Raw genomic sequence first — 24,709 nt, forward strand, 5'->3', positions numbered from 1 at the left:
TGATGGTAATTAGAGGAAGAAGGAAGAGGCTGACCAGGGCCACCCTGCAGGGAAGATGTGGGAGGCTGTAACCCTGGTGGGGCCGGGAACCCTAGTGGGGCCCGGTCCACCACAGAATGACACTCAAGAGTGACACCAGGTTCAATATCTACCACAGACCTGCGTGACGGCCCAGAGGGGTGCGACCGACGACTGCTAGAGCATCACTTCGCAGCGCAACATCTTGTTTGCTAAGTTTAATCATGGCCTTTAATCCTGTCGCCGGCCACGACTGCGCAAACCTCAAACCTAACGGCAATGTGATGTGCGTTTCACTGCCTGACGGCAGCTATACCTCCGTTCTACTCCCGGCTTGAACTCGTCGTGGGCTCTCGGGGAATACGCCGACACACAGTCATGCCCGCCCCTGGAAGTGCCAACCTTGGGACCAAAACAAATGCGGCTACTCCTATCAGGTCCAGGTTGCTAACACCTGCAGTTTGCCGACTAGGATCGAGTATCCGTCTTCTTTGTCGTAGCAATCTTGATATATCTAGGCAGAATACCAATAAGATTCTTAGGAGGTTGAATTAGAACTGATAGAAGCGTTTTCGTGAACGGAGCTGGTTGCATTCCATCAGTGGCTTCTGAACGGAATGGGCAGGCGGTACATACAAGACGGTTTCGGGAATTAAAAAGGGCAGCCAAGGATTTGTAATCCGTACGTCACGGCGAGTGCTCTATATATAATATATACAGCTGAAAGACCGCCGATTATAGCCGCACCTACCTACCTACCTTACCTCCCTACCTAGCTACCTACCCACCAGAATGACCGTTCTTATGCATACGTGGAAGCACATAGTAGTACCACAGGGAATTAAATTTTTCCTGAAACCCGAAGTGACTGAACAAACCTTCCAGGGCCAGTCAACCAGCCTTCACTTGCATCCGGGCGGGATGGGATCTCTGCTCTCCTCATGTTTGCCGCCGTTGTGTTAGGCGGAGATAATAAGCGGGGTTTGTAAAAAAGTGACCGATGGAAACTACGTGATTTTACACAGAATAACGTTATACCTATTGGATCATGGCAACTGCGGGTCAAAAGGCTCGGCGGGCGGACAAATCCCGATCCCGACTATTACTGATATTCTCCGAACATTAAATTAGAAGCATGCCAAACTATGGCGTGTGCTTGCTAAACTATGTACTAGTAAATAGCAGCCCGAGTCACGGACTTGCCTTTATACTAGCACGTCTCCTACCTCCCTACTAATTAAGCCTTACATCCCAACCTACAAACACGCGGTTATCATGCCCCCCATTCGCGGTCATAAGGTTCTAGTCATCGGCGGCTCGTCCGGCATTGGAGCGGCCGTTGCCAAGCTTGCCGGCCAGGAGGGTGCCAGCGTCGCCATCGCGTCGTCCAACCCCACTCGGGTCGAGAACGCGGTCCAGAAGCTCCGGGCCGCCGTGCCCGAGGCCACCTTCTCTGGCTACACCGTCGACGTAAACCAGGATGACGTCGAGGAGCGCCTCGACAAGCTGTTTGCGGACGTCACGGCGGGCCTGGGCGGCCAACTCGACCACATCGTCTACACGGCCAACGTGATCCAGTTCACTCCCTTGTCGTCCGTGACGGTCCCGTTCCTGCGCTCGAACGTCCAGTTCGGGTACGTCGTGCCGCTCATTCTCGCCAAGCTGGCGCCCAAGTACGTCAGGAGCAGCTACACGTCCTCCATCACCTTCACCACCGGCCGCGCCGCCGAGAGGCCCGTGAAGGGCGTCGCCGCCCTCGCCGGGATCGGCGCCGGCCTGTTTGGCATCACCAGGTCGCTCGCACTCGAGCTCGCCCCCGTCCGCGTCAATCTCGTCAGTCCCGGCACCACCGACACGGACATATTCGGCCCTCCCGAGGTCCGCGCACCGAGGCTGGCCGAGGAGGCCAAGAACTCCTTGCTGGGCAAGGTCGCCGCGCCGGAGGAGGTAGCCGAGGCCTACATCTACTACATGAAGGATACCAACAACACCGGCTCCCACATCAGCACCAGCGGAGGCGCTCTGATCCAGTAGGCAACTCCTGATACGCCTAGTTGTAATTAGAGAGTGAATAAAATGGGTTATTACCTTTCCAATCTGGCCCGGAAAATCTCTCCTCCATTTCTTCCATCTCTCATTGTATTTCTGTTCAACATGATCAAGCGCCAAAAAACATAATTAAACGAACTTGAAGTTCTCGGCCTGATTGCCCTGCTCTCCCGCCGAGCTGAGCAATTTGTGTCGAGTTTTCAGATGCATCCTAGTCGATCAGACCTTCAATAACCTTCCAGACATCGACGGTAGAGGGGCTGGTCGAGACAGGAGTATTGAGGTACTCATTCTCACCGCGCCTCCCACTTCTGGCCCCCCAAGGCGATCAGCTGGTTGAACAGCTCATCCCGCATCGGCACCGCCGTGATCTTGTACTCGTCCCCGGCGACGGTCCGGATGACCAGTCCGTCCTTGACCTCGGTGCCCATCGACCACCCCACCACCAGCTTCGCCTTCCAGGCGTAGCCGCCAATCTTGAGCATCTCGACCACCTCCGCCGCCGGCACGCTCCACATCGGCCGCAGCTCCTCCTCCTCCCCGACGGTGCCGGTGCCGCCACCGGCCGCACCACCCCGCCCTGCCGCCGACGACGTCGTCGTCGTCGTCGATGGCGACGACTTGCCAAACGCCACCACCGGCACCGTCGCCCCGGACGCAGAGACGTACACCCGGCCCCGGTGCCCTTCCCACCGCGCCTCGAACTCGGCCGGGCCCGCGCCCGCGGGCACCGGACCGTGACCCTCCTGCTGCTGACCGCCGCCGGCCCCGCTTCGCCTGCCGGGGGCCAGCACGCCGAGCCGGTGGTCGCGCGCCCCCGCGCTGCCCGGCGTCTTGGCGCGCAGCTTGTCGGCCCCGACGGCCGTCTTGACCGCCCCGCGGGTGGTGCCCCCCTTGAAGAAGCCGAGGATCCGGTGGCCGTGGCCGTGGCCGTGGCCGTGCTTGGATGTTGTTGCCCCGCTTCCGGCGCTGTCCCTGTCGCGGTCGCGGTCCCGGTCCCGTTCACCCCGGACGGCGGCGTGGTTCTCCGGCCCCGTCGTGTTGTTGGTCTCGTGCGGGATCGTCGACGGATCGTAGGTGATGGCCGAGTCGAGCTCGGCCGTGTTCGAGACGCCCAGCGGGGAATCCCCGCCCGCCTCCGCGCGCAGGTCGCCATCTGACAAGGCCGCCGGCTTGTCCGGAGGCGGGGGTGTGACGCGCGGCGACGGCGGCGGCGGCGGCGGCAGGGGCGCGTGGTTGACCTCGCCGTGGCGGAGGAGGGTCAGCGTCAGTTGGGCGTTGGTCGGGACGCCGTTGAGGATCGTGCTGAGGATTGGGGAAGACGAATTAGTTTCGTGTCGCGGCAGATTGGGTAATTAGCAGGCTCGGAGAGGAGTGGATTGGTTTTGCTTACTTGCGCGGCTGCAGCAGCTCCGGCCAGTTCGGAATCGTCCGGTTCAGCCAGTCGAGGCAGCGAGAGATGACAGGGTCACCGAAGAAGACGGCCCCTGCTAGGAATGAGAGCAATTTCAGCACAAGGTAAGGAGTCAGGAAGAGGGAGCTGCCCAGTAGAAGGGGGAGGAGGATGGCGACCAGGCGGAGACGGTAAACTTCGGAGGGAAATAGGGGGATGGGGGAGAGGGCGCTGGGGTTACAACGGTCAGTCTATTTTATCAGCCCGTGCGTGGGAAAACTGCGCGACAAAATCCAAATCAAGTCAAAAGCAGGAGACGCACTTGGCTAGGCGCTCCCAGGTGTCTGCCACGGTGCCGATCGTGTGCATGACCGGACGCATCTTGTTCCACATGACCTTTTCCATCGGGACCTTGGTTTTGTCGTGCTTGGCCCCCGTCTCTTCACCCCCCGCTTTGTCCCTGGCGTCAGCCGTTTTGGTGGCCAGAGCCGTCGGATCAAGGGCCGTGTCTGCGCCCGGGTCCTCGTCCGAATACGCAGCGCTGCTCATGGCAACGGAAGCGATGCCACTAACAAAGTTGCTCGCTTCCTGCTCGACTGCTTCTCCTTTGTGATTCTCGAGCGCTCCCGTCGCGCTGTCGTGGCTGCCGAGGACGCCGGCCTTGGGCTTCTGGATGCCGCCAGTCTTGCTGTCGACGAGAGCCAGGGGGGCGGGGGGGAATAACAGTTCGCGAGCCCTAGGGAAGCCAATCAAAGCCAACACGACGACTGAGAGCAGCGGCATGAGGAAGTCAAAGGCCCATGCGACGAAATATGCTCCCGCAAGGTATGTGGTGCGTCTCCTCTCTTGCCAAGATCGGAGCCGCGCGACGTGCTTGGACGCCGCCAGCAGACCGACGCCAACGGTCATGTAGAGGCGCTCGATATTTGCGCGCAACTTATCTGGCGAGAACTCTTCGTCTTCTGCAATGTTCAAGTCGAGGCCACCAGGTGGCGGGTAAGGAGTGGCTTTGACATTGTAGATTTGCTAGTTCATGTATATCAGTTAGGATGTTCCTTTGTCACTTCCGCAGGGCTTCGTCGAAGAAACACATAATTAGTACCTTATTGAACCGCCGAACCAGAAGCCATAGCTCCTCGTTAGTCATACCCTCAATTGGGGATGCTGCGATGTTTTCCTTCTTCTCGTTCCATCCCAGATCCACCACACTACTGTTGTTATTATTTGGTTGGGCTGGCCCCTGGGCCCCCCGCGTCTCGGCGGCCAGAGCATGGGAGAGGGTTGGGCCATCCCCAGCCGCATCGGTATGCGTCTGACTATCGGGTGTGGCGGTGGTAGGATCGGTGGCCGGTATTGGGAGGAGGTCCTTCATCACCGCTCCCGCGCCCTTCCCCTCAGTGGCAGGATTGTTTGATTGCATGTTGAATTCGGATGTGCTAAATCCCGGTAATTGATTTTCCTCCGTTAGATATCAGAGGCGATCATTTGCCTCTATGAATGTTGGATTGTAATGAGCCGCGTTAAGGTAAGCTTTTAAGATCAAATGGTTGACGTTGACTGGAAAGCAACGATGACATCAACGATTCCAATCCTGGCTGTTCTAGAGCAGTGACGCAGCGTTGCCCAAATTGCCGCTACGAGGTGACTAAAAGGTTTGGCCGGCGAGTTGATATCAAATCAATACACCTTATTACCCTCCTACACTGAGCCTCCTGGTCTTACTACTGATCCCCGTGGCCTAAACACAATTTTGGGGGCCTTTTGAGATGCTTCCATTTAAATGTTCTCTGCATTGCGTTGATCCGCCGGCATCGGCTAAAGATACCAGCCAATGCTTTGGTTAATTATCGCTGCTGAATCGTACGTGATACACGCATTATATCGTCGAGTCGGTCCATTAAGATTGCTTTAAGTTTACCCTGCCGAAGCGGAAAGGCTATCCGCAAGACACGGAGCTTTTCGGCCGGGCTAAGCCCCACCACACCGACCGAGAAACCGGCACCGGTTAATACTCCACACGGCCCCACGCAGCACCGGCTGCAAAGTGGTGACGCCATGAGGTAATGACGACATTGGTACGGATTACAGGGTTCAATACCAAAAGGTAAGATGATAACTTTTGTTGACTGTACTGTACTTTCAACATACACTAAGCTTCAACGAAACCTATTTCGAGCCCGCCTTACATCGCCAATATGAACGGCAACGACCGAGTGCTTCAACTGTCTGGGAGCTGCAATAACTATCCCTGGGGAAAGCAGGGGCAGCAATCACTCGCGGCTCGGCTCTGCAAAACGACAGCCAAGGATTTCGAAATCAAGGATGACGAATACTACTCGGAAATGTGGTTCGGGGACTACCCTGACTACCCGGCCCGCGTCCTGGAGACTGGCAAACCCCTGAAGGACGTGCTCAACGAGAATAAGGAGAGGCTTCTAGGAAAGAAGGTCATCGATGATGAACTAGACGGCCAACTCCCTTTTCTGCCAAAGATCCTCTCCATCGCCAAGGCTCTCCCGCTACAAATACATCCGAACAAAGACCTCGCCGCCAAGCTGCACGCCAAGGATCCTGATAACTTCACCGACCCCAACCATAAGCCCGAAATCGCCGTCGCCCTCTCCAGGTTCGAGGTCTTTGCTGGATTCAAGCCGCTGTCCGAGATCGAGCCGCTCTTCCGACTCCCCGCCCTCCGCCCCTTTGTCCCCGACGGCACGACGCAATGGACCGACAAGACACTGCGCGAGGTAACCCGCAACATCCTCAAAGGCGGCGATGCCACGGTAAAACGCGTCCAGGATGGCCTGTTGTCCACCGCAAAGTCAGACCTCGGCTCGGCCGGGTACATCCTCGACCTGCTCCCACGTCTGCAGAGACAATACGGGCCGCAAGACCCGGGCTCGCTGGTGGCGCTCGCGTGCATGAACTTTCTGGTCCTGCAGCCCGGAGACGCGCTCTTCATCCCCGCCGACGGCATCCACGCCTACCTAAGCGGGGACATTGTCGAGTGCATGGCGCGCAGCAACAACGTGCTCAACTCGGGCTTCTGCCCGCCCGCCGAGCGGAACAGCATCGACCTCTTCGCCGACACGCTCACCTTCCGGGCGCACTCGCGCGACGACGTCGTGCTCCCGAGCGCCGAGACGCCCAGGAGCAGGACCGGCAAGACGCGCGTCTACCGGCCGCCCGTGAGCGAGTTCGACATGCTGAGGGCCGAGCTCGCGGCCGGAGAGGCAGACGAGATCTCGGAGAGCGACGGGCCGGGGGTCTTGATTGTCACCAAGGGCAGCGGCAGGATGGAGGCCGATGGAAAGAAGTTCGAACTGGCGGAAGGGGCCATCTACTTTGTCGCCCCAAGGGTGAGGGTGAGATGGGAGACCGACACGGGGATGGAGGTGTACATGGCGGTTGTTTAAGTCCTTCAAAGTCAGCATTTAGCGGTAATATACGAAGATGGTTGATTTCCGCATCCATCCATCCACAAGTATTGATTGAAAGTTTAAACGACCTCAATGAAACCTAAAGGTCCATCGAGGCAACATCGCGGATAAATCATCTATCTGTAGTACGAATACCTATCTGAAACTGGGAGCTCGTAATCCAATTGGACGTGACCCTCTTGGCCCGGCTATTTAATTACTGTGTAAATCAAACACTATTAATTACAACAGTTTCGACTATTAACGGCTTCGATCCAGCTCTTGAGGCAAGCTGTCAATTTTTTTTGACTTTATCAATTTTGTAACTGTGACATTTCAAATCTTTTTACGACGCCCTCATGACTTGTATCTGACGAGCCGCCATTATTTGCATCGTAACTAAGGTATTAATTAATTAGCCATGCGAACCTCACCGAGGACCATGATTCTCACGTCTCTCGCCCTCCTCCAACTCGCCCTCTCCTCGCCTCACTCATCAACCCCACCCTTACCACCCGCCCAGTGCGCCCCCGGGAACTTCCCTTCACCCTTCAACCCCAACCTCACAACCTGCCTGGACAGCGCCATCCTCCTCCCCAGCGCCTGGCACCCGTGGACGCACCGCCCGCACTGCGTCGAGGCCGCGGATAATAGCCCCTGGTGCGTCTTCACCCGCGCCGCTCTCCACAGCAGCATCAGCGTGGTGACGACGCCGGACGAGGCCGCGGGCGCGCTGAACCCGCTCCGGCACGTGCTCGACGACGACGACGACGACGACAATAACGACGACGATAACACCGCTGACTCGCCGAAGGGACGGCGGCGGCCGTACGAGGTGCGGGACGTCCCCGGCAAGGGCAAGGGCGCGGTGGCGACGCGGCGGATCGGCAAGGGGACGGCGGTGCTGGCAGACCACGCGGCCGTCCTGGCGGCGGTCGAGTACCCGGCGGACGTGATGCGCGAGGAGGTGCAGGAGCTGCTGGCGGTGGCGGCGGCGCAGCTGCGGGATCCCGGGGCGGTGGAGGGTCTGGCGAGGAGGGGGGCGCGGCAGGGGAGAAAGGACTACGGCGGCGACGGGGAGGTTGTGGAGATGAGCGAGATGGAGGACATCATGCTGACAAACACGTTTGGGGTGACGGTGGGAGGAAAGGAATACATGGCGCTGTTTCCCAACTTGGCGGTGAGTTTTTCTTTTGGTTGTTCTGTCTCTAATTACTGGTTCTGGATAGATGGGAAGAGTTCTGGCGAAGGGAAAGGGTGCTGACTGACGACTGACCAGAGGTTTAACCACGCTTGTAAACCAAAGTAAGCAAACGACAACAGGGTGTGCAGGGAGGTGATGTACTGACCCTTCCAGTGCATTCATCAACTTCTCCCAAAGGACGCTAGCCATGACTGTCTGGGCGGCTCGTGATATTGAGCCTGGAGAAGTGCGAAACTGCAAAAGCGACGCCGCAATTGCTGCTTCCAGCAATTGCACCTAAGTTAGGCCGTAGGTATTCTGACACACCCCCCAGATCGAGGAAAGAGGCTTGACTCGATCTGCCTCAATAGTACTCCTTTTTCGACCTACATTGTACTCCCTTTGGATGTGCCGCAGCCTTGCACTCCTTCTTAGGGACGGTACCCACTTAGCACTCTACCTTTTAGAATATACCCCCGGCTTAGTATTCCTAAAGTGCTTAATCTTTGGTCTCGGAGTCTGATTCGAACCTAGGGCCTCTCTCGTGTAATCCTAGCTTATATGTGCTAAGGAATTGTAGTGCTCAGACCGCTACGCTAACCGGGCTTATAACTACGAAACTGTAAAAGCGACATTGTAATTGCTGCTTCTAGCAATTGTACCTAAGTTAGGCCGTAGGTATTCTGATATCCTGTTATTAGGTACCACTACCGAACGTAGTGATAAGCTTCTAGGAGTATTAAAAGCAGTATCTGTAGTAGGTGGCTATATAAAGGAAAGAGTGCCTTGTTGAAACTATCTATAAAGGAGATAAAAAGAGTGGTATTTATAGATAAAGGGACTAGCCAATGCGTTAAACAGCCTTATATAGCTATAGTATATATATAGCTAATACTCTTAGAAGCTCTATAGCTTCTGACATACCCCCTAGTTAAAGGCGATAGTCGTTTAATTACGCTTTGTAGTAATACTATTCTTAGTGTTATATCCTTTGTTACTCTTACCTTAATAGCTCCTTTAGGGGCCTACCTTCCGTATTCGGAAGTCTAAAAGAGTCAAGTATAGTAGAGCGATTTCTTTAAAGCTATGGATTAAATATAGCTATTATAACTATAATAGTAATAGTATTACTAGTTTTAATCGTAATAATAATAATAGGATAATGCCTCTTACGCTTAAATTAACGGATAACTCGTTAGGTACGCCTGCCGCGAATACTACAACTGCTAGCAGGTCGACTCCTACTCCTATAACACCTTGAAAGCGTAAGCGTGCTAAAGCTTCTAGACTGTAAGTGTTCCTGTTATCTCTATTCGATTGATTTTATTGCCGGTTTTGCAGTTTTCTAGCGATTCTAGCGATTTAAGTAAGTTCGTATAGTTTAGCTTCTTCTGGTTAATTTGATAGCGACTCTGTCATAGTTTCTAGCGCTCTGCTAGTCGCGTCTGGATCGTTTAAGCTAACTAAATATAGCGATATCGAAGCTAGTAAGCTTTATAAGGTGCCCTATGGAATGTATATATGGTCGGCTCTAATAGGACGTTCTTTTGGCAAATATTATAATCATTCCGGTACTAGCTCCTACTACTATTATTATACCTATAGTTCCTATAAGTATAAGGATATATATACTAATTGCCTATATATCTAATAGCTCTTACGATACTTATATTAACTATAATGGTAACTTTACTTCTTACGTTAAGTTAGTAAAGGATTTAATAAAGGCTTTACTAGATAGAGCTAAGGCTTTTATAAGTCCTTGGATCCTGAACCTCTACCTCTAATATATAGGTAAATCACTAATAGATATATATAAGATCTTAAGAAGTTATATATAGTTCTTTGGAATAACCTTAAACATGCTAGTATAGACGATATAGAGGAGTACGAGCTTGATAAGGCTGAACTCGCGTGTTTTACAAAGATTGCCTGCTCTATATATAATATCTTCTACTAGTTAGGCAAGATTAAGGAAGCTTATAATGCTTACATTAGCACGTCTAATGATACGTTAGGCGCTATATTGTTACCTAGCTAGGATAAAGGCAAGGGCAAGGCTATTGATCCTAGTAATAGCTACTAATAGTAGATAGAGAGTATTAGGCGGTATTTTATTTAACAAATTTAACTTATCTTCTACCCTCTAGTTATATAAGCCTGTAACTAATATCTTAAAGATTAAAGAGAGCCCTTTAGCGCTTAAAGGCTTATTAGCTAAGTCATTTAGTAAGCCTATTTACTAATATCTAACTAATTAGTGGATATATAGCTTTAAATATTCCTTTCGCTACTTCCTAGCGTAACTATATATTATAGATATCTATATACTATAAGCAAGTATCAATACGTTTGTTCTTGGCCATTACTAGTGTAATTATTTACTAATTGTCATAGTAGTTATTCTAGGGTTCCCTAAGCTTAAGATCGATATCTATAAATAGCCTTTTAAGTACTATAGCCTCTCTTGCTATAAGGGAGAGCATTAGAAGTTCTACTTTAGTACTTAATATTATAATAGTATCCTAGTATAATACCTTTTACGTAATAGGACCTCCGAATAGGAAGAAGATATATCCCTACGACGAATACCATATATCTAGATTATCTACATACAAAGCGTCCCTAGCAATTATAAACGTCGGACTTTCTAGCACTTACTTGCCTCTATATTAGATTGACAGGCAAGAGCTCCTAAATAGATATCTTATTACTTGCTACACTTCTAACAAGTAGTCTAGTCCTAGGTTAGTTAGGTATTAAGAAAGTACTAACTAGGTATATATAATATCTAGATATAGTATAACTATATAGTATAGGATTAATCTAACAAGCTCCTAATACTCTTTAATCTATATACTAATAGCGCTCCCTTCGAACTTCTTGAGTTCTTTATAGCTTAAGGGAGTTAGCTTATATATACTAGGCACATCTAGCCTATATCTTCTTACTACCTTTCTAATATATTAGTTATAGACTAACTATATCCTATATATAAGTGTGACAAACCTAACTTAGACTTCTTCTAAAAGGGTTCAGACAAAGGTAGATTAAGCAGGACAAGTAGGCAGGTCGTCTAAGGGATTCGGTGAAGCCAAAGGGTTTATAACAACACTAGAGTTATCTCTCACAGTAGTCAACAACGATGCTTGGTATAAGTACTATAATTATAAGGGTTGCTATCACTAGTGAACTCCTAGAGTCTACTATAACAAGTGACTATTTATATGTATATATACTTCTATCGGTCGCTTATAGTCCCCTTCTATCCTGTCCTTAGATCGCCTTCGGTAGCTAGCTATCCTCTGCTATCTTTCCCTTTTTGGCAATTGTTCGCCTATAGTAGCCCGCGCTTCCTAGCGATCCTATGTCAGCCTCGCTTCGTGCCCTTCTTGATTGGTGGCTCATTTAGCCTGCTATACCCTACCGGGTCGCGGTATATGGTTGGCTTATAATATAATGCCCCCTCTTTAGGGCTTTTGACCTGAAAGCTTCTTATAACTTGTCTTAAGTACTACTAACACCCCCTTTTCCTAGTAGGTAACGTCCTTCTTCTGCTAACTTCCTTTTGCTATAGCTAATTATATTCCTAGGAATCGTTGTAATCTTAAACGTAAACGATACACTATTACGATTAAGATTAAGCAAGAGGGTTACGAAGTTACTATACCTTATAAGCATTATTGGAATATAAAGCTATAAAAGTATTATATAATAATAAAGGCTTTAAATAAGTATTAAAACTATATTTATATAAGTAAGAAGTATAGTAGTCTAAACGTTATAGATACCTATAAGTTCCTTATTATTTTTCTTTATAATCTTAGATTACTAACTATCTTAGTCCTTTTAAATTTATTAGAGTAGGAGAAGGTTTTAAGGGAGATTACTAAGACCAAGGCATTACTTACTTAGACGTTAAGCCGTTTAAGTCAATTACGTCGTTTATAGTAATCCCTATACGATCGTAGTACCGAAGTTTTTCGTCGTGGCGTAGCTTGTCTAGAGGAAGAGGAAGAGCTAGATACTCCTCTGCCGATGTCGGAGACGTAGACCCTTGTAGGTCAGGCTTAGGCGTTAGGTGCTTTTGACGTGCTTGATTAGGAGTTAATTAGGTTAGATCCTAGTCTTAATTCTAGCAGGTTCCCCTCTTTTTCCATTAGGGAATAGGCTTTAGAGCTAGTTTTTATAGCTAGTTAGGATTCTATTAGTAGAATTACTTTAGTTTCTTAGAGCAATTTAGGTTCTTAATAGGTTCTTATAAGTTATCTTCTAATCTAAAATCAAGCTATTTAACTAGGTACTATAGTTCTCTATTAATAATATATAAATCTAGAATCTCTTTAATGTCCTATTCTTCCTCTTCGTCCTTTGCTTTAATATATATAGCAACCTTAGCGTTCTTTAGTACTAGTTCGAGAAGTAAAATATAAAAAACATCTATCTATAGTCATATAGATAATAGTAACGATAGTTAGTAGTTAGATGTCGAAATTCGTTCTTTGATAACGAAGGGTCTAACCTTCTTAAAGTCTAGCTTCGTGCTTAGTCGTTTGGTTTATAAGTTTCGTACGATTAGGTAGACTTCGTCTCCCCTCTCTAGGTAAGGTCCCTTAAGCCTATGTTTGTTATAATAGTTCTTTATTCTAGTCTTAATAAACTCGAGTTCCTTTTTAAGCTTTTTATATAGTATATATATTTGTTTTACTTTGACTATTGCTCTTGGCACTATAACCTCTAGTCCTTACTTAAGGTCTACTTTATATCTGTAGTTCGCGAAGAACGGTATAACTTTGGTTATTTCTGTTAGTATTATATTGTAAGCGAGTTATACTATTAGTAATAGCATGACCTAGTTATCTTACTAGTAGTTAATATAGGAATGGAGGTACTACTTGATAACTTAGTTTAGTTACTCTATTTGTCTATTAGTCCATAGGTAATATGCCGTTAATAGCTTACTATTAACGTCTAATTGTTATATTAACGCTTACTAGAACTTTAACGCGAACTTAGTATCTCTATCGGTAATCTATTCTTGTAGCTAAGCATATACTAATATAACTTACTAATAGATTATATCTACTAACTGTTTTGCTATCTAGGACTCTTTATAAGGAAAGAAGTATGCCTATTTAGTTAGGTAATCTACTATAGTAAGAATACTATCATAGGTCACTCCTATAGTTATATCCTTAGATTCTAGTAGCTTTGTAATAAAGTCTATTGTAACTAAACTCTATAGTTTGTTAGCTATTAGCAGTGGCTAAAGTAGCCTATACGGCTTATATTATGCCGTTTTACTTCGATTACAAATATCATAGTTCTATATAACTTCCTTAACTTATACCGTTAACTATAGAAAGTCGTAGTATTTCCTAACTTATACGATAGTCTTTGTAACTCCTTTATATCCTCCGAGTTTCGACTTATAGAGTTCCCAAATCATTCGTAGCTATTGATCCCTGTTGTAGATATATACTTTGCCTCGATACTAGAGTTTTCTATCTCTTTCTTCTACTCCGTTAGGTACTAGTAGTCCGGGTGTTACTTGATACTATATCTCGTTAATCCTTTCTTCTCGAAAGATTATATAACACTCTAGGAACGAGTCAAATAGATTATCTTCTACGGATATCTACGTTTCGTGATATAGCGTTCCGTCTATTCGTTCCTTGAACAATAGTAGTATTGTTTCCGTTTGTCCTTCCGTATAATCCGTTCATCGGCTTAAGATATCCGCTTATACATTTTCTTTGCCCTTCTTATAGCGGATCTCGAAGTTAAATTCCACGAGGAATTCTACCTATTATATTTGTCGTCTATTAAGCTCCTTTGTCATTATAAAGTATTGTAAGTTCTTATAATCTGTATATACTTGTACTAGTTTAATCGTACCGCTAAGGTATAATTACCATTCTTTAAAAGCTTTGACAATCGCGAGTAGTTCCTTATTATAGATCGGATAATTAAGACGTAGTCTATCGAGCTTCTTTAAAAAGAAGGCTATAGGATGTAGCTTTCCTTGTCCGTCTCGTTATCCTAATTATCCTCTAATGGCGTAATCTAAAGTATCTGTTTCTATCTTAAATAGCTTTTTAGGATCTGGTAGTACTAGTACCAGATCTTTAGTAATGGAGTCGTAGATCTATATAAATGCTTACTTATATTATTCTTTCTATCAGAATTTAGCGTTCTTTCTAGTAAATTTATATAAAGGTCATATAATCGCTCTAAAGTTCCTAATAAACATCCGGTAGAAGTTTGCAAATCCAATAAAGCTTTATACTTCCGTAATTAACATTAGTCATAGCCAATTCTTAATAGCTTTAACGTTTAAAGGTTCTATCCGGATTTGTCCTAGGGATATCTTATATCCTGAAAACACCGTTTTCCTGACGTAGAATTTGCTCTTTTCCTCATTAACTAATAGTTTATATATATATAGCGTGTCTAATACTACTTTTACGTACTTCCGGTGTTCGTCTATTGTCTTAGAGGAAATAAGTATATTATCGGGATAATATACCGTAAATTTGTCAAGAAAGGGTTAGATAGCTTAATTAATTAGGGCTTAGAACGTTACTAGCGCGTTTGTAAGTCCGAATGGCATGACGAGGTACTCGTAGTAGCCATAGGGTGTCCTAAAGGCCGTTTTCCATTCGTCGCCTTCTTTGATCCGTATATAGTTATAGGCCGATAGCAAGTTAAGATACGTAAAATATTAGGCTCCTATTAACTAATCTTAGAGCTATAAGATTAGTAGTAATAGGTATCGGTTTTTTACGGTCTATTTGTTAAGCTACTAATGGTCGATATATAACTATAGCTTTCTATCTTTCTTAGGTATAAATAAGATTAAGTAGCCTGTTAGCGATATCGACAGATAGATATATCCTCTTTGAAGGTTCTCCTCCAAATATCACTTAAGTTCTTCGTTCTAAGTCTAGCTTATATAATAGATCTTAAAGAACTTTAGTTATACTCCTTCCTTAAGCTTAATCTTATAATCCTATAGGCTATATTCCAATAGTCCTTCTAGATACTTCAGTTTAAATGCTAGGTATCCTTTATATTCTTTTGGTATTTCCCTAGTCTTGTCTCGTCTCTCGGTTTTCTAATAGTATATGAACTTGGTTCTATCTATAGCGATGCTAGCGATTTCTTCTATCTTAACCTACTACTCCCATTGTAATGCTCCGCATTCGTTAATAGAGAGAATAGCTATTGGCGGTTTAGCTCGTTCCTCCTATCGTGATATTGATATTATTATACCGCCTCTTCTAAAGTCTATAGTAGTCTATCTGCCACTGTCTATCTCTTGCGGTAGATCCGTAGAATATGCCTTCCCCTAAGCATTATCCGCTCGCGATCCTTATACGCTCCCTATCTCGCTAGTTAAATATAACTCCGTTTAGGGTTATAGGTAGCTACTATTCTTCTAGCTAATGTCTAGGTCGTAATCTTCATACTATAGTAACCCTAATATTATATCTTTATCATTACCTATATCTATAATGCTAAATATAACTACTATGGTCTTTCCTATTATGGTAATATTAATTAGTTTAGTTTCCTTATATACCTATTACGTCGGAAATGGCCCTTTGACTATACTATACTTCCGCTTCATTCTCTAGGGTATCTATAGCTAATTTATAAGCGTTAGCGAAATTAGGTTTATCTCTACTCTACTATCTACTAGTACGAGCATTTCATACCGTTTCTATTATACTATTATCCATAGTCACTTGTCTTGCTACCATCGTCTAAAAATTATAGCGATTTCCTATATTTCTACCAGGAGGTCTTAATATAGTGGTCTCTTATGCTAGTTCCTCCTATACTACGCTACTACTCGCTGCTACACAGGCGTTAATGGTTTCCAGGCCCCTCGAAGGGCCCTAACCCATTTCCCAGGTCAGTGCTAACCTCTTCGGTTATTTAGCTAATAGTGGCTTCGTTAATTATATTCATTTCTATAAGCCATTAAATGCTTACAGCTTTCTACTATTAAGTCTGTTTTACTTTTTATCATATATACTATAGCTTTATCTAAAGCTCTCGAATTCGCGATTTCTTTTCGTCTATATAATAGAGGTAATCGTTACTCTAGTACGAGTCCTATATGTCTCGTCCTATTCCGTACTACCTAGGCCAGGCTCATTTTAGAACTATTATAATGCCTTCTAGATCATAGGCTTTGATCTTCTAGAGCAATTCGGCTGCTCTATTTCCTATATTATAGACCTATTCTATAGGACGTAAGCTTCCATCCTTATTTCCTTGTCGGGTCAGCTAGTGATTATTTTCGAATTTGTTATAGAAGTAGTATCGGCATCTATATACTATATACTAGAACTAGGGCACTTATATATATGCCTTGTATCGAGGATATAGTTATATAGCGTTACCTAGGAGGTATTAGAATTCTTTCCTAAATCCTTCCTATTATATATAGACTATAGGTACCCTAATGCTATAGTAAGAGTATTTCTTCTAGTAGCTCTCCTATATATACTCGTCTTTTCCGCGATTTATACATATAAACTAGTATTCTAGGTTCTATATGTCGTTACTAAGTTACTAATCGTCAAGGTATTTAGTATAGCTATCAGGCCTATTATATATTATAGGCTATCCTCCTTTAATAGTTTCTATAATATATTAGAGTTCCCTCGTCTTGTCCCTCATCTTATCGCTCTACTAGATAAGTCAAATCAAGCGTCTATCCCATTTACATAGTTCTATATTAAGCTAGAAAACTTCATTATAGTACTATTTAATTTGTTCCTAGAGGAATAAAACATTAGGTCTAGATCTTTCGATTCCTTAGGTATCGGTTATTTACAATCTATCCCGCCTCTATATAACCGTAAAACCCTACTACCTTAAGGCTAGGAGAATCGAAATTAGCAGTATATATTCTCCTACCATATCCCATTTAGCAAGACCTGTCTCTAGGTCTATAGTAACTAGTTCGAAGTACGGTGCTTATTCGTCTTTACCGTTGCTATCATATTCAAAACTGTCTATATCACTGCCCCTATCTTTATAGCTTATAGCCGCTACTTCGATAACGTTCTTGGTAGTTTCATTAATAGCCGTAATTTCCTTTCTAGGGACTGTCTTTTACTCTTTCTTCGGGCTTCGATATTCTCGCTTATAGTGCCCTTTCTTTCTATAGTTATAGTAGGTAATATTAGACTTGTCTTTGGTCGTCTTCTTCTAGTCTTACTTCTACATTATATCTATATCTATAGCTTTAGGGTATATTCTATATAAGGTACTAATATACGTTCGCTTTTTCTTATCGTTAGCCTTAACTATAGTTCTATTTATTTGACCTTATCTCTACTACTCTTATATATAGAGTCGATTATTGATTCTAATAGCCTATATAATATATTTGTCTAGAGTCTTAGGCCGATTATACTTATATAGCTTGTCTTTAACCTCTTCCTTTAAGCTATTATAGAATAGTTATATTAATGCTTTATTATTAAGCTAAGACTTAAGTATATCCTATCTAAACTATATAGTATAGGAGGCTACTAACTTAGTCTATCAGAGATTAGCAAGTCTTTCTTATATATAAATCTTCTCGTCTTTATCATTAAAAACCTTCTAAAGCTCTTCTTCGAAACGATCGTAAGATCAAAAGACTACTTATATGAATATATCTTAGTCATCTTTATCTTCCTTAGTAAGATAGTTGTTCTATATAGGCTTAAACTATCTAAGTACCTTGCCCTCTAGTCTTATAGCTATATAGAGGACTTTAGCTTTGTCGTCCGGAAACTTGTCGTCATTGAGCCAGAAGTAGGATCAGAGGTTTATCAGGAATCCTATAAGATCTTCCTTAATTCCTCTATATTTGCTAGGTAGTTCGATCTTAATATAGCTTGCTTTAGCGCCCTCGAGTCCCTTAATCTTGGCATAGGCCTCGTTAACCAATTTCTACGAGTGCTTTTTGCCGTTCTTAAGTTCCTTGATTCGAGCTTAAGCAGCCTTATCTCTCTAGTCTAACTCCTAGATTTACTAATAGAGTTAACCAAGCTAGGTAAGTAGCTATTTGGCTATGACGTTAGTAGCTATATTAATGTCGAGGTCAAAGTTACCTCTATTCTAAACTATGATAGAACAAAGGGAGTAATAGTAATATATGACGAACCTAACTTAGACTTCTTCTAAAAGGGTTTAGACGAAGGTAGATTAAGTAGGACAAGTAGGTAGGTCGTCTAAGGAATTTGGTAAAGCTAAAGGGTTTATAATAATACTAGAGTTATCTTTTATAGTAGTTAATAACGATACTTAGTATAAGTACTATAATTATAAGGGTTACTATTACTAGTAAACTCTTAGAGTCTACTATAACGAGTGACTATTTATATGTATATATACTTCTATTAGTCGCTTATAGTCCCTTTCTATCCTGTCCTTAGATTGCCTTTAGTAGCTAGCTATCCTCCGCTATCTTTCCCTTTTTAGCAATTGTTTGCCTATAGTAGCCCGCGCTTCCTAGTGATTCTATATCAGCCTTGCTTTATGCCCTTCTTAATTAGTGGCTCATTTAGCCTGCTATACCCTACCGGGTCGTAGTATATAGTTAGCTTATAATAATAAGTCAGTCTCGAATCACCCTAATACTAAGGAACTAACCGATATTACCTTACTTATAGATATTATATCGAGCTTTAATTCCTTCTATTATACGCTTAGCTACTATAGCATTACTTTTATAGAAGAAGACTAAGAAGTTATTAATATAGAAGATTAGGATGACTCGTTTATTATAGCTTAGGAAGAGGCACTTCTCTTTGCCTAATGGTTCTATACCTAGATCTAATAGTGTCACGAGCTAACTATATACTGTGACCCGGTGGAGCGCAGCAGGCCAAACGAGCCACCAATCAAGAAGGGCACAGAGCAAGGCTAACACAGGATCACTAGGGAGCGCGGGCTACTATAGGCAAATAATTGCCAAAAGAGAAAAGATAGTAGAGGATAGCTAGCTACCAAAGGCAATCCTAGGGTAGGCTAGAAAGGGACTATAAGCGACTAATGAAAATATATATATATATAAATAATCACTTGTTATAGTAGACTCTAGGAGTTTACTAGTAATAGTAACCTATAATCATAGTATTTATACTAAGTATCGCTAACTATTATAAGAGATAACTCTAGTATTATTATAAACCCTTTGGCTTTACCAAATCCCTTAGACGACCTATACGCTTATCCTACTTAATTTACCTCTATCTGAACCCTTTTAGAAGAAGTCTAAGTTAGGTTTATTATACATTGCTATTACTCCCTTTGTTCTATTATAGTTTAGGATAAAGGTGATTTCGACCTCGACATCGATATAGCTACTAACGTTACGGCCGAATAGCTGCTTACCTAGCTTAGTTAACTCTAGTAGCAGATCTAGGAGTTAGACTAGAGAGATAAGGCTGCTTAAGCTCGAATCAAAGAACTCGAGAACGGCAAAAAGCACTTATAGAAGCTAGTTAACAAGGCCTACGCCAAAATCAAGGCACTCGAGGGCGCTAAAGCGAGCTATATTAAGATCGAACTACCTAGCAAATATAGAGGAACTAAGGAGGATCTTGTAGGATTCCTGACGAATCTCCGATCCTACTTCTGGCTTAATGATAACAAGTTTCTAGACGATAAAGCTAAAGTCCTCTATATAGCTATAAGATTAGAGGGTAAGGCACTTAGATAGTTTAAGCCTATATAGAATGACTATCTTATTAAGGAAGATAAAGATGACTAAGATGTATTTACGTAGGTAGTCTTTTGATCCTATAACTAGTTTAAAGAAGAGCTTTAGAAGGTTTTTAGTGATAAAGATAAGAAGATTTATATATAAGAAAGACTTGCTAATATCTAATAGATTAAGTTAGTAGCCTCCTATGTTATATAGTTTAGATAGGACATACTTAAGTCTTAGCTTAATGACGAGGCATTAATATAACTGTTCTATAATAGCTTAAAGGAAAAGGTTAAAGATAAGCTATATAAGTACGATCGGCCTAAGACCCTAGATAAATATATCGTATGGGCTATTAGAATCGATAATCGACTCTATATATAAGAGTAGTAGAAACGAGGTTAGATATATAGAACTATAGTTAAGGCTAATAATAAGAAAAAACAAGTATATGTTAGCACCTCGTATAGGACGTATCCTAGAGCTATAGATATAGATATAATATAGAAGCAAGACAAGAAGAAGACGACTAAAGATAAGTCTAATATTACCTACTATAACTATAAGAAGAAAGGGCACTATAAGCGAGAATATCGAAGCCCGAAGAAAGACTAGAAACTAGTCCCTAGAAAGGAAATTACGGCTATTAATAAAACTACTAAGGATATTATCGAAATAGCGGCTACGAGCTACAAAAACAGGGACAGCGACACAGACAGTCTCAGACACGATGGCGACGGAGAAGACGAACAAGTACCGTACTCCGAACTAGTCACTATAGACCTAGAGATAGGTCTTGCTAAATAGAATATAATAAGAGAGTATATACTACTAATTTCGATTCTCCTAACCATAAGGCAGTAGGGTTTTATAGTTATCTAGAGGCAGGATAGATTGTGGACGACTAATACCTAAGGAATTGAAAGACCTAGACCTAATGTTCTATTCCTCTAGGAACAAATCAAATGGTACCGTAACGAAGTTTTCCGGCTCGATATAGAACTATACAAACGGGATAGACGTTTGATTTGACTTACCTAGTAGAATGATAGGATAAGGGACAAGATAAGGGAACTCCGACGTATTATAGAAACTATTAAGGGGGAATAGCCTATAATATACGATAGGCCTGATAGCTACGCTAAGTATTTTAACGATTAGTAACTTAGCTACGATATATGGAACCTAGAGTACTAGTTTATACGTACAAACCACAGAAAAGACGAACGTATATAGGAAAACTACTAGAAGAATTATTCCTACCTTAGCATTAGAGTACCTATAGTCTATATATAGTAAGAAGGATTTGGAAAAGAATTCTAATACCTTCTAGGTGACGCCATATAACTATACCTACGACACAAGGCATATATATAAGTGCCCTAGTTCTAGTATATATTATATAAATGCCGATATTACTTTCGTGACAAATTCGAAAATAATTACTAGCCGACCTAACAAGGAAATGAGGACAGAAGCCTCTACCTTGTAGAATAGGTCTATAATGTAGGAAATAGAGCAGCCGAATTGCTTTAGAAGATCGAAGCCTACGATCTAGAAGGCATTATAGTAGTACCAAAATAAGCCTAGCCTAGGTACTACGGAATAGGACGAGATATATAGGACTCGTACTAGAGTAACGACTACCTCTACTATACGGACGAAAAGAAATCGTAGATCTAGAAGCTTTAGATAAAGCTATAGCACGTACGACGGAAAGTAGAACAGACCTAATGGTAGGAAGCTGCTAGCACTCAATGGCTTATAGAAATGAGCACAATCGACGAAGCTGCTATTAGCCGAATAACCGAAGAGGTTAGTACTGACCTAGGAAATGGGTCAGGGCCTTCCGAGAGGCCCGAAAACCATTAACACCTATATAGTAGAGAGTAGTAACGTAGTATAGGAGGAACTGGTATAAGAGACCACTATACTAAGACCTCCTATTAGAAATATAGGAAATCGCTATAGTCTTTAGGCAACGGCGGTAAGACAAGTAATTATAGATAATAGCATAATAGAAATAGCACGAAATGCTTATACTAGTAGATAATAGAGCAGAGATAAATCTAATTTCGCCGATACTTATAAATTAGCTATAGATATCCTAGAGAATAAAGCGGAAGTATAGTATAGTTAAAGGGCTATTTCTAATATAATAGGTATATAGGGAGACCAAACCGATTAATATCACTATAGTAGAAAAGACTATAGTAGTCGTATTTAGTATCGTAGATATAGGTAATAATAAAGATATAATATTAGGGTTACTATAGTATAAAGATTACGACCTAGACATTAGCTAGAAGAATGGTAGCTACCTATAACCCTGAATAGAGTCGTATTTAACTAGCGAGATAGGGAGCGTACAAGGATCGCGAGCGGACGATACTTAGGGGAAGGTATATCCTACGGATCTACCGCAAGAGATAGATAGTAGTAGGTAGACTACTACAGACTCTAAAAGAAGCGGTATAACGATACTAATGTTACAATAGGAAGAACAAGCCGAACTGCTGATAGCTATTCTCTTCGTTAACGAATACGGAGCATTGTAACTAGAGTAGTAGATTGAGATAGGAGAAATCGCTAGTATCGCTATAGACAGAACCAAGTTCGTATACTATTAGAAAGCCAAGAGACAAGACAAGACTAGGGAAGTACCAAAGGAATACAAAGAATACCTAACATTCGAACCAAAGCATTTAGAAGGATTACCAGAACACGGCCTATAGAATTACAAGATTAAGCTTAAGGAAGGAGTATAACTAAAGTTCTTTAAGATTTACTATATAAGCTAGATATAGAACAAAGAACTTAAGCGATATTTAAAGGAGAATCTTTGAAAAAGATATATCTGCCTATTGATATCGCTAGTAGGCTACTTAATCCTATTTATACCTAAGAAAGATAGAAAGCTATGGTTATACGTTGACTATTAGTAACTTAACAAATAGACTATAAAAAACCGATACCTATTACCGCTAATCTTACGGCTCTAAGATTAGTTAGTAGGAGCCTAATATTTTACACATCTTGACTTGCTATCGGCCTATAACTATATATAGATCAAAGAAGGCAACGAGTACAAAACGGCCTTTAGGATACCCTATAGCTACTACAAGTACCTTGTCATGCCATTTAGACTTACAAACGCGCCGGCAACGTTCCAAGCCCTGATCGATCAAGCTATCCGACCCTTTCTCGACAAATTTATAGTATATTATCTTGATAATATACCTATCTTCTCTAAAACAATGGACAAATACTAGAAGTATATAAGAGTAGTACTAGACGCGTTATATATATATAAGCTATTAGTTAATAAGGAAAAGAGCGAATTCCACGTTAAGAAGACGGTGTTTTTAGGATATAAGATATCTCTAGGATAAATTCGGATAGAACCTTTAAAGGTTAAAGCCATTAAGAATTAGCTACGACCGATATTAGTCACGGAAGTACGAAGTTTCATCAAGTTTACAAACTTCTACCGGATATTCATTAGGAACTTCGGAGCGATCGTATAACCTTTATACAAACTTACTAAGAAGAACGCTAAATTCCAATAGGAAGAGCAATATAAGTAAGTATTTATATAGATTTGCGATACCATTATTAAAGATCTAGTACTAGTACTACTAGACCTTAAGAAGCTATTTAAGGTAGAAACAGATGCTTTAGACTACGCTATCGGAGGATAGTTAGGATAATAAAACAAACAAGGGAAGCTACATCCTATAGCCTTCTTTTTAAAGAAGCTCGATAGACTACGTCTTAATTATCTAATCTATAACAAGGAACTACTTACAATTGTCGAAGCTTTTAAGGAATGGCGACTATACCTTAGTAGTACGATCGAACTAGTATAGGTATATATAGATTATAAGAATTTACGATACTTTACGATGACAAAGGAGCTTAACAGACGACAAATATAATAGGTAGAATTCCTTACGGAGTTTAATTTTGAGATCCGCTATAAGAAGGGCAAAGAGAATATACGAGCGGATGCCTTAAGCCGATAAACGGATTATACGGAAAGACAAATGGAAATAACGCTACTGTTATTCAAGGAACAAATAGACGGAACGCTATATTACGAAACGTAGATACCTATAGAAGATGATCTACTTAACTTGTTCCTAGAATGTTACGTAATCTTTTGAGAAGAAAAGATTAACAAGACATAGTATCAAGTAGCACCTAGACTAGTAGTACCTAATAGAGTAGAAGAAAAAGATAGGAAACTCTGGTACCGAGGCAAAGCATATATCTATGACGGGGATCAATAGCTACAAATAATTCGAGAACTCTATAAATCGAAACTCGGAGGATATAAAGGAGTTACGAAGACTGTCGTATAAGTCAAGAAACACTACGACTTTCTATAGTTAATAGTATAAGTTAAGGAAGTTATATAGAACTATAATATCTGTAATCAAAGCAAAACGGTACGATATAAGCCGTACGGGCTACTTTAGCTACTACTAATAGCTGATAAACCATAGAGTTTAGTTACAATAGACTTTATTATAAAACTGCCAGAATCTAAGGATATAGCTATAGGGATAATCTATAATAGTATTCTTACTATAGTAGACCGCCTAACTAAATAGGTATATTTCTTTCTCTATAAGGAGTCCTAGATAGCGGAACAGTTAGTAGACATGATCTATCGGCAAGTCATATTAATATACACTTAGCTATAGGAATAGATTATTGATAGAGATACCAAGTTTATATCGAAGTTCTAGTAAGCGTTAATATAACGATTAGGTGTTAATAGCAAGCTGTTAACGGCATACTACCTATAGACTAATAGACAAACGGAGTAACTAAACCAAGTCGTTAAGTAGTACCTCTATTCTTACATCAACTACTAGTAAGATGACTAGGTCATACTATTACTAATAGTATAACTTGCT

General features: G+C 42.7%; 5 protein-coding genes across 5 annotated transcripts; 3 read left to right on the forward strand and 2 right to left on the reverse strand.

Annotated features, from left to right (window-relative positions):
- Nucleotides 1-1,167: 1,167 nt before the first annotated feature.
- MYCTH_2308119 (uncharacterized protein) lies at nt 1,168-2,129 on the forward strand. Its single transcript, XM_003664854.1, has one exon. It carries the CDS (start codon nt 1,294-1,296, stop codon nt 2,050-2,052), a length of 759 nt encoding a protein of 252 aa, XP_003664902.1. The 5' UTR covers nt 1,168-1,293; the 3' UTR covers nt 2,053-2,129.
- Nucleotides 2,130-2,360: 231 nt separating this feature from the next.
- MYCTH_103671 (uncharacterized protein) lies at nt 2,361-4,832 on the reverse strand (the record flags this gene model as incomplete). The annotated part of the gene is made up of 4 exons (XM_003664855.1): nt 2,361-3,372; nt 3,461-3,691; nt 3,783-4,486; nt 4,563-4,832. The coding sequence occupies 4 exons, from the start codon at nt 4,830-4,832 to the stop codon at nt 2,361-2,363; spliced, it is 2,217 nt and encodes a 738-aa protein (XP_003664903.1).
- A 511-nt stretch (nt 4,833-5,343) lies between these two features.
- On the forward strand, nt 5,344-7,046 carry MYCTH_2308120 (uncharacterized protein). Its single transcript, XM_003664856.1, has one exon. It carries the CDS (start codon nt 5,656-5,658, stop codon nt 6,874-6,876), a length of 1,221 nt encoding a protein of 406 aa, XP_003664904.1. The 5' UTR covers nt 5,344-5,655; the 3' UTR covers nt 6,877-7,046.
- Nucleotides 7,047-7,300: 254 nt separating this feature from the next.
- Nucleotides 7,301-8,363, forward strand: MYCTH_96182 (uncharacterized protein; the record flags this gene model as incomplete). Its single annotated transcript, XM_003664857.1, has 3 exons — nt 7,301-8,059; nt 8,159-8,184; nt 8,237-8,363. 3 exons carry the CDS (start codon nt 7,301-7,303, stop codon nt 8,361-8,363), a joined length of 912 nt encoding a protein of 303 aa, XP_003664905.1.
- A 6,006-nt stretch (nt 8,364-14,369) lies between these two features.
- MYCTH_54995 (uncharacterized protein) lies at nt 14,370-14,585 on the reverse strand (the record flags this gene model as incomplete). Its single annotated transcript, XM_003664858.1, has 1 exon — nt 14,370-14,585. A coding segment is annotated over one exon (216 nt), but the record flags the coding sequence as incomplete, so codon positions are not given.
- Between the last annotated feature and the right edge of the window lie 10,124 nt (nt 14,586-24,709).

Source organism: Thermothelomyces thermophilus, chromosome 5 (assembly GCF_000226095.1).
Source record: "Thermothelomyces thermophilus ATCC 42464 chromosome 5, complete sequence".
Taxonomy (NCBI): domain Eukaryota; kingdom Fungi; phylum Ascomycota; class Sordariomycetes; order Sordariales; family Chaetomiaceae; genus Thermothelomyces; species Thermothelomyces thermophilus.

Coding starts and splice junctions, on each gene's coding strand:
- MYCTH_2308120 (XM_003664856.1), top strand. CDS start 5,656: ATGAACGGCAACGACCGAGTGCTTCAACTGTCTGGGAGCTGCAATAAC.
- MYCTH_2308119 (XM_003664854.1), top strand. CDS start 1,294: ATGCCCCCCATTCGCGGTCATAAGGTTCTAGTCATCGGCGGCTCGTCC.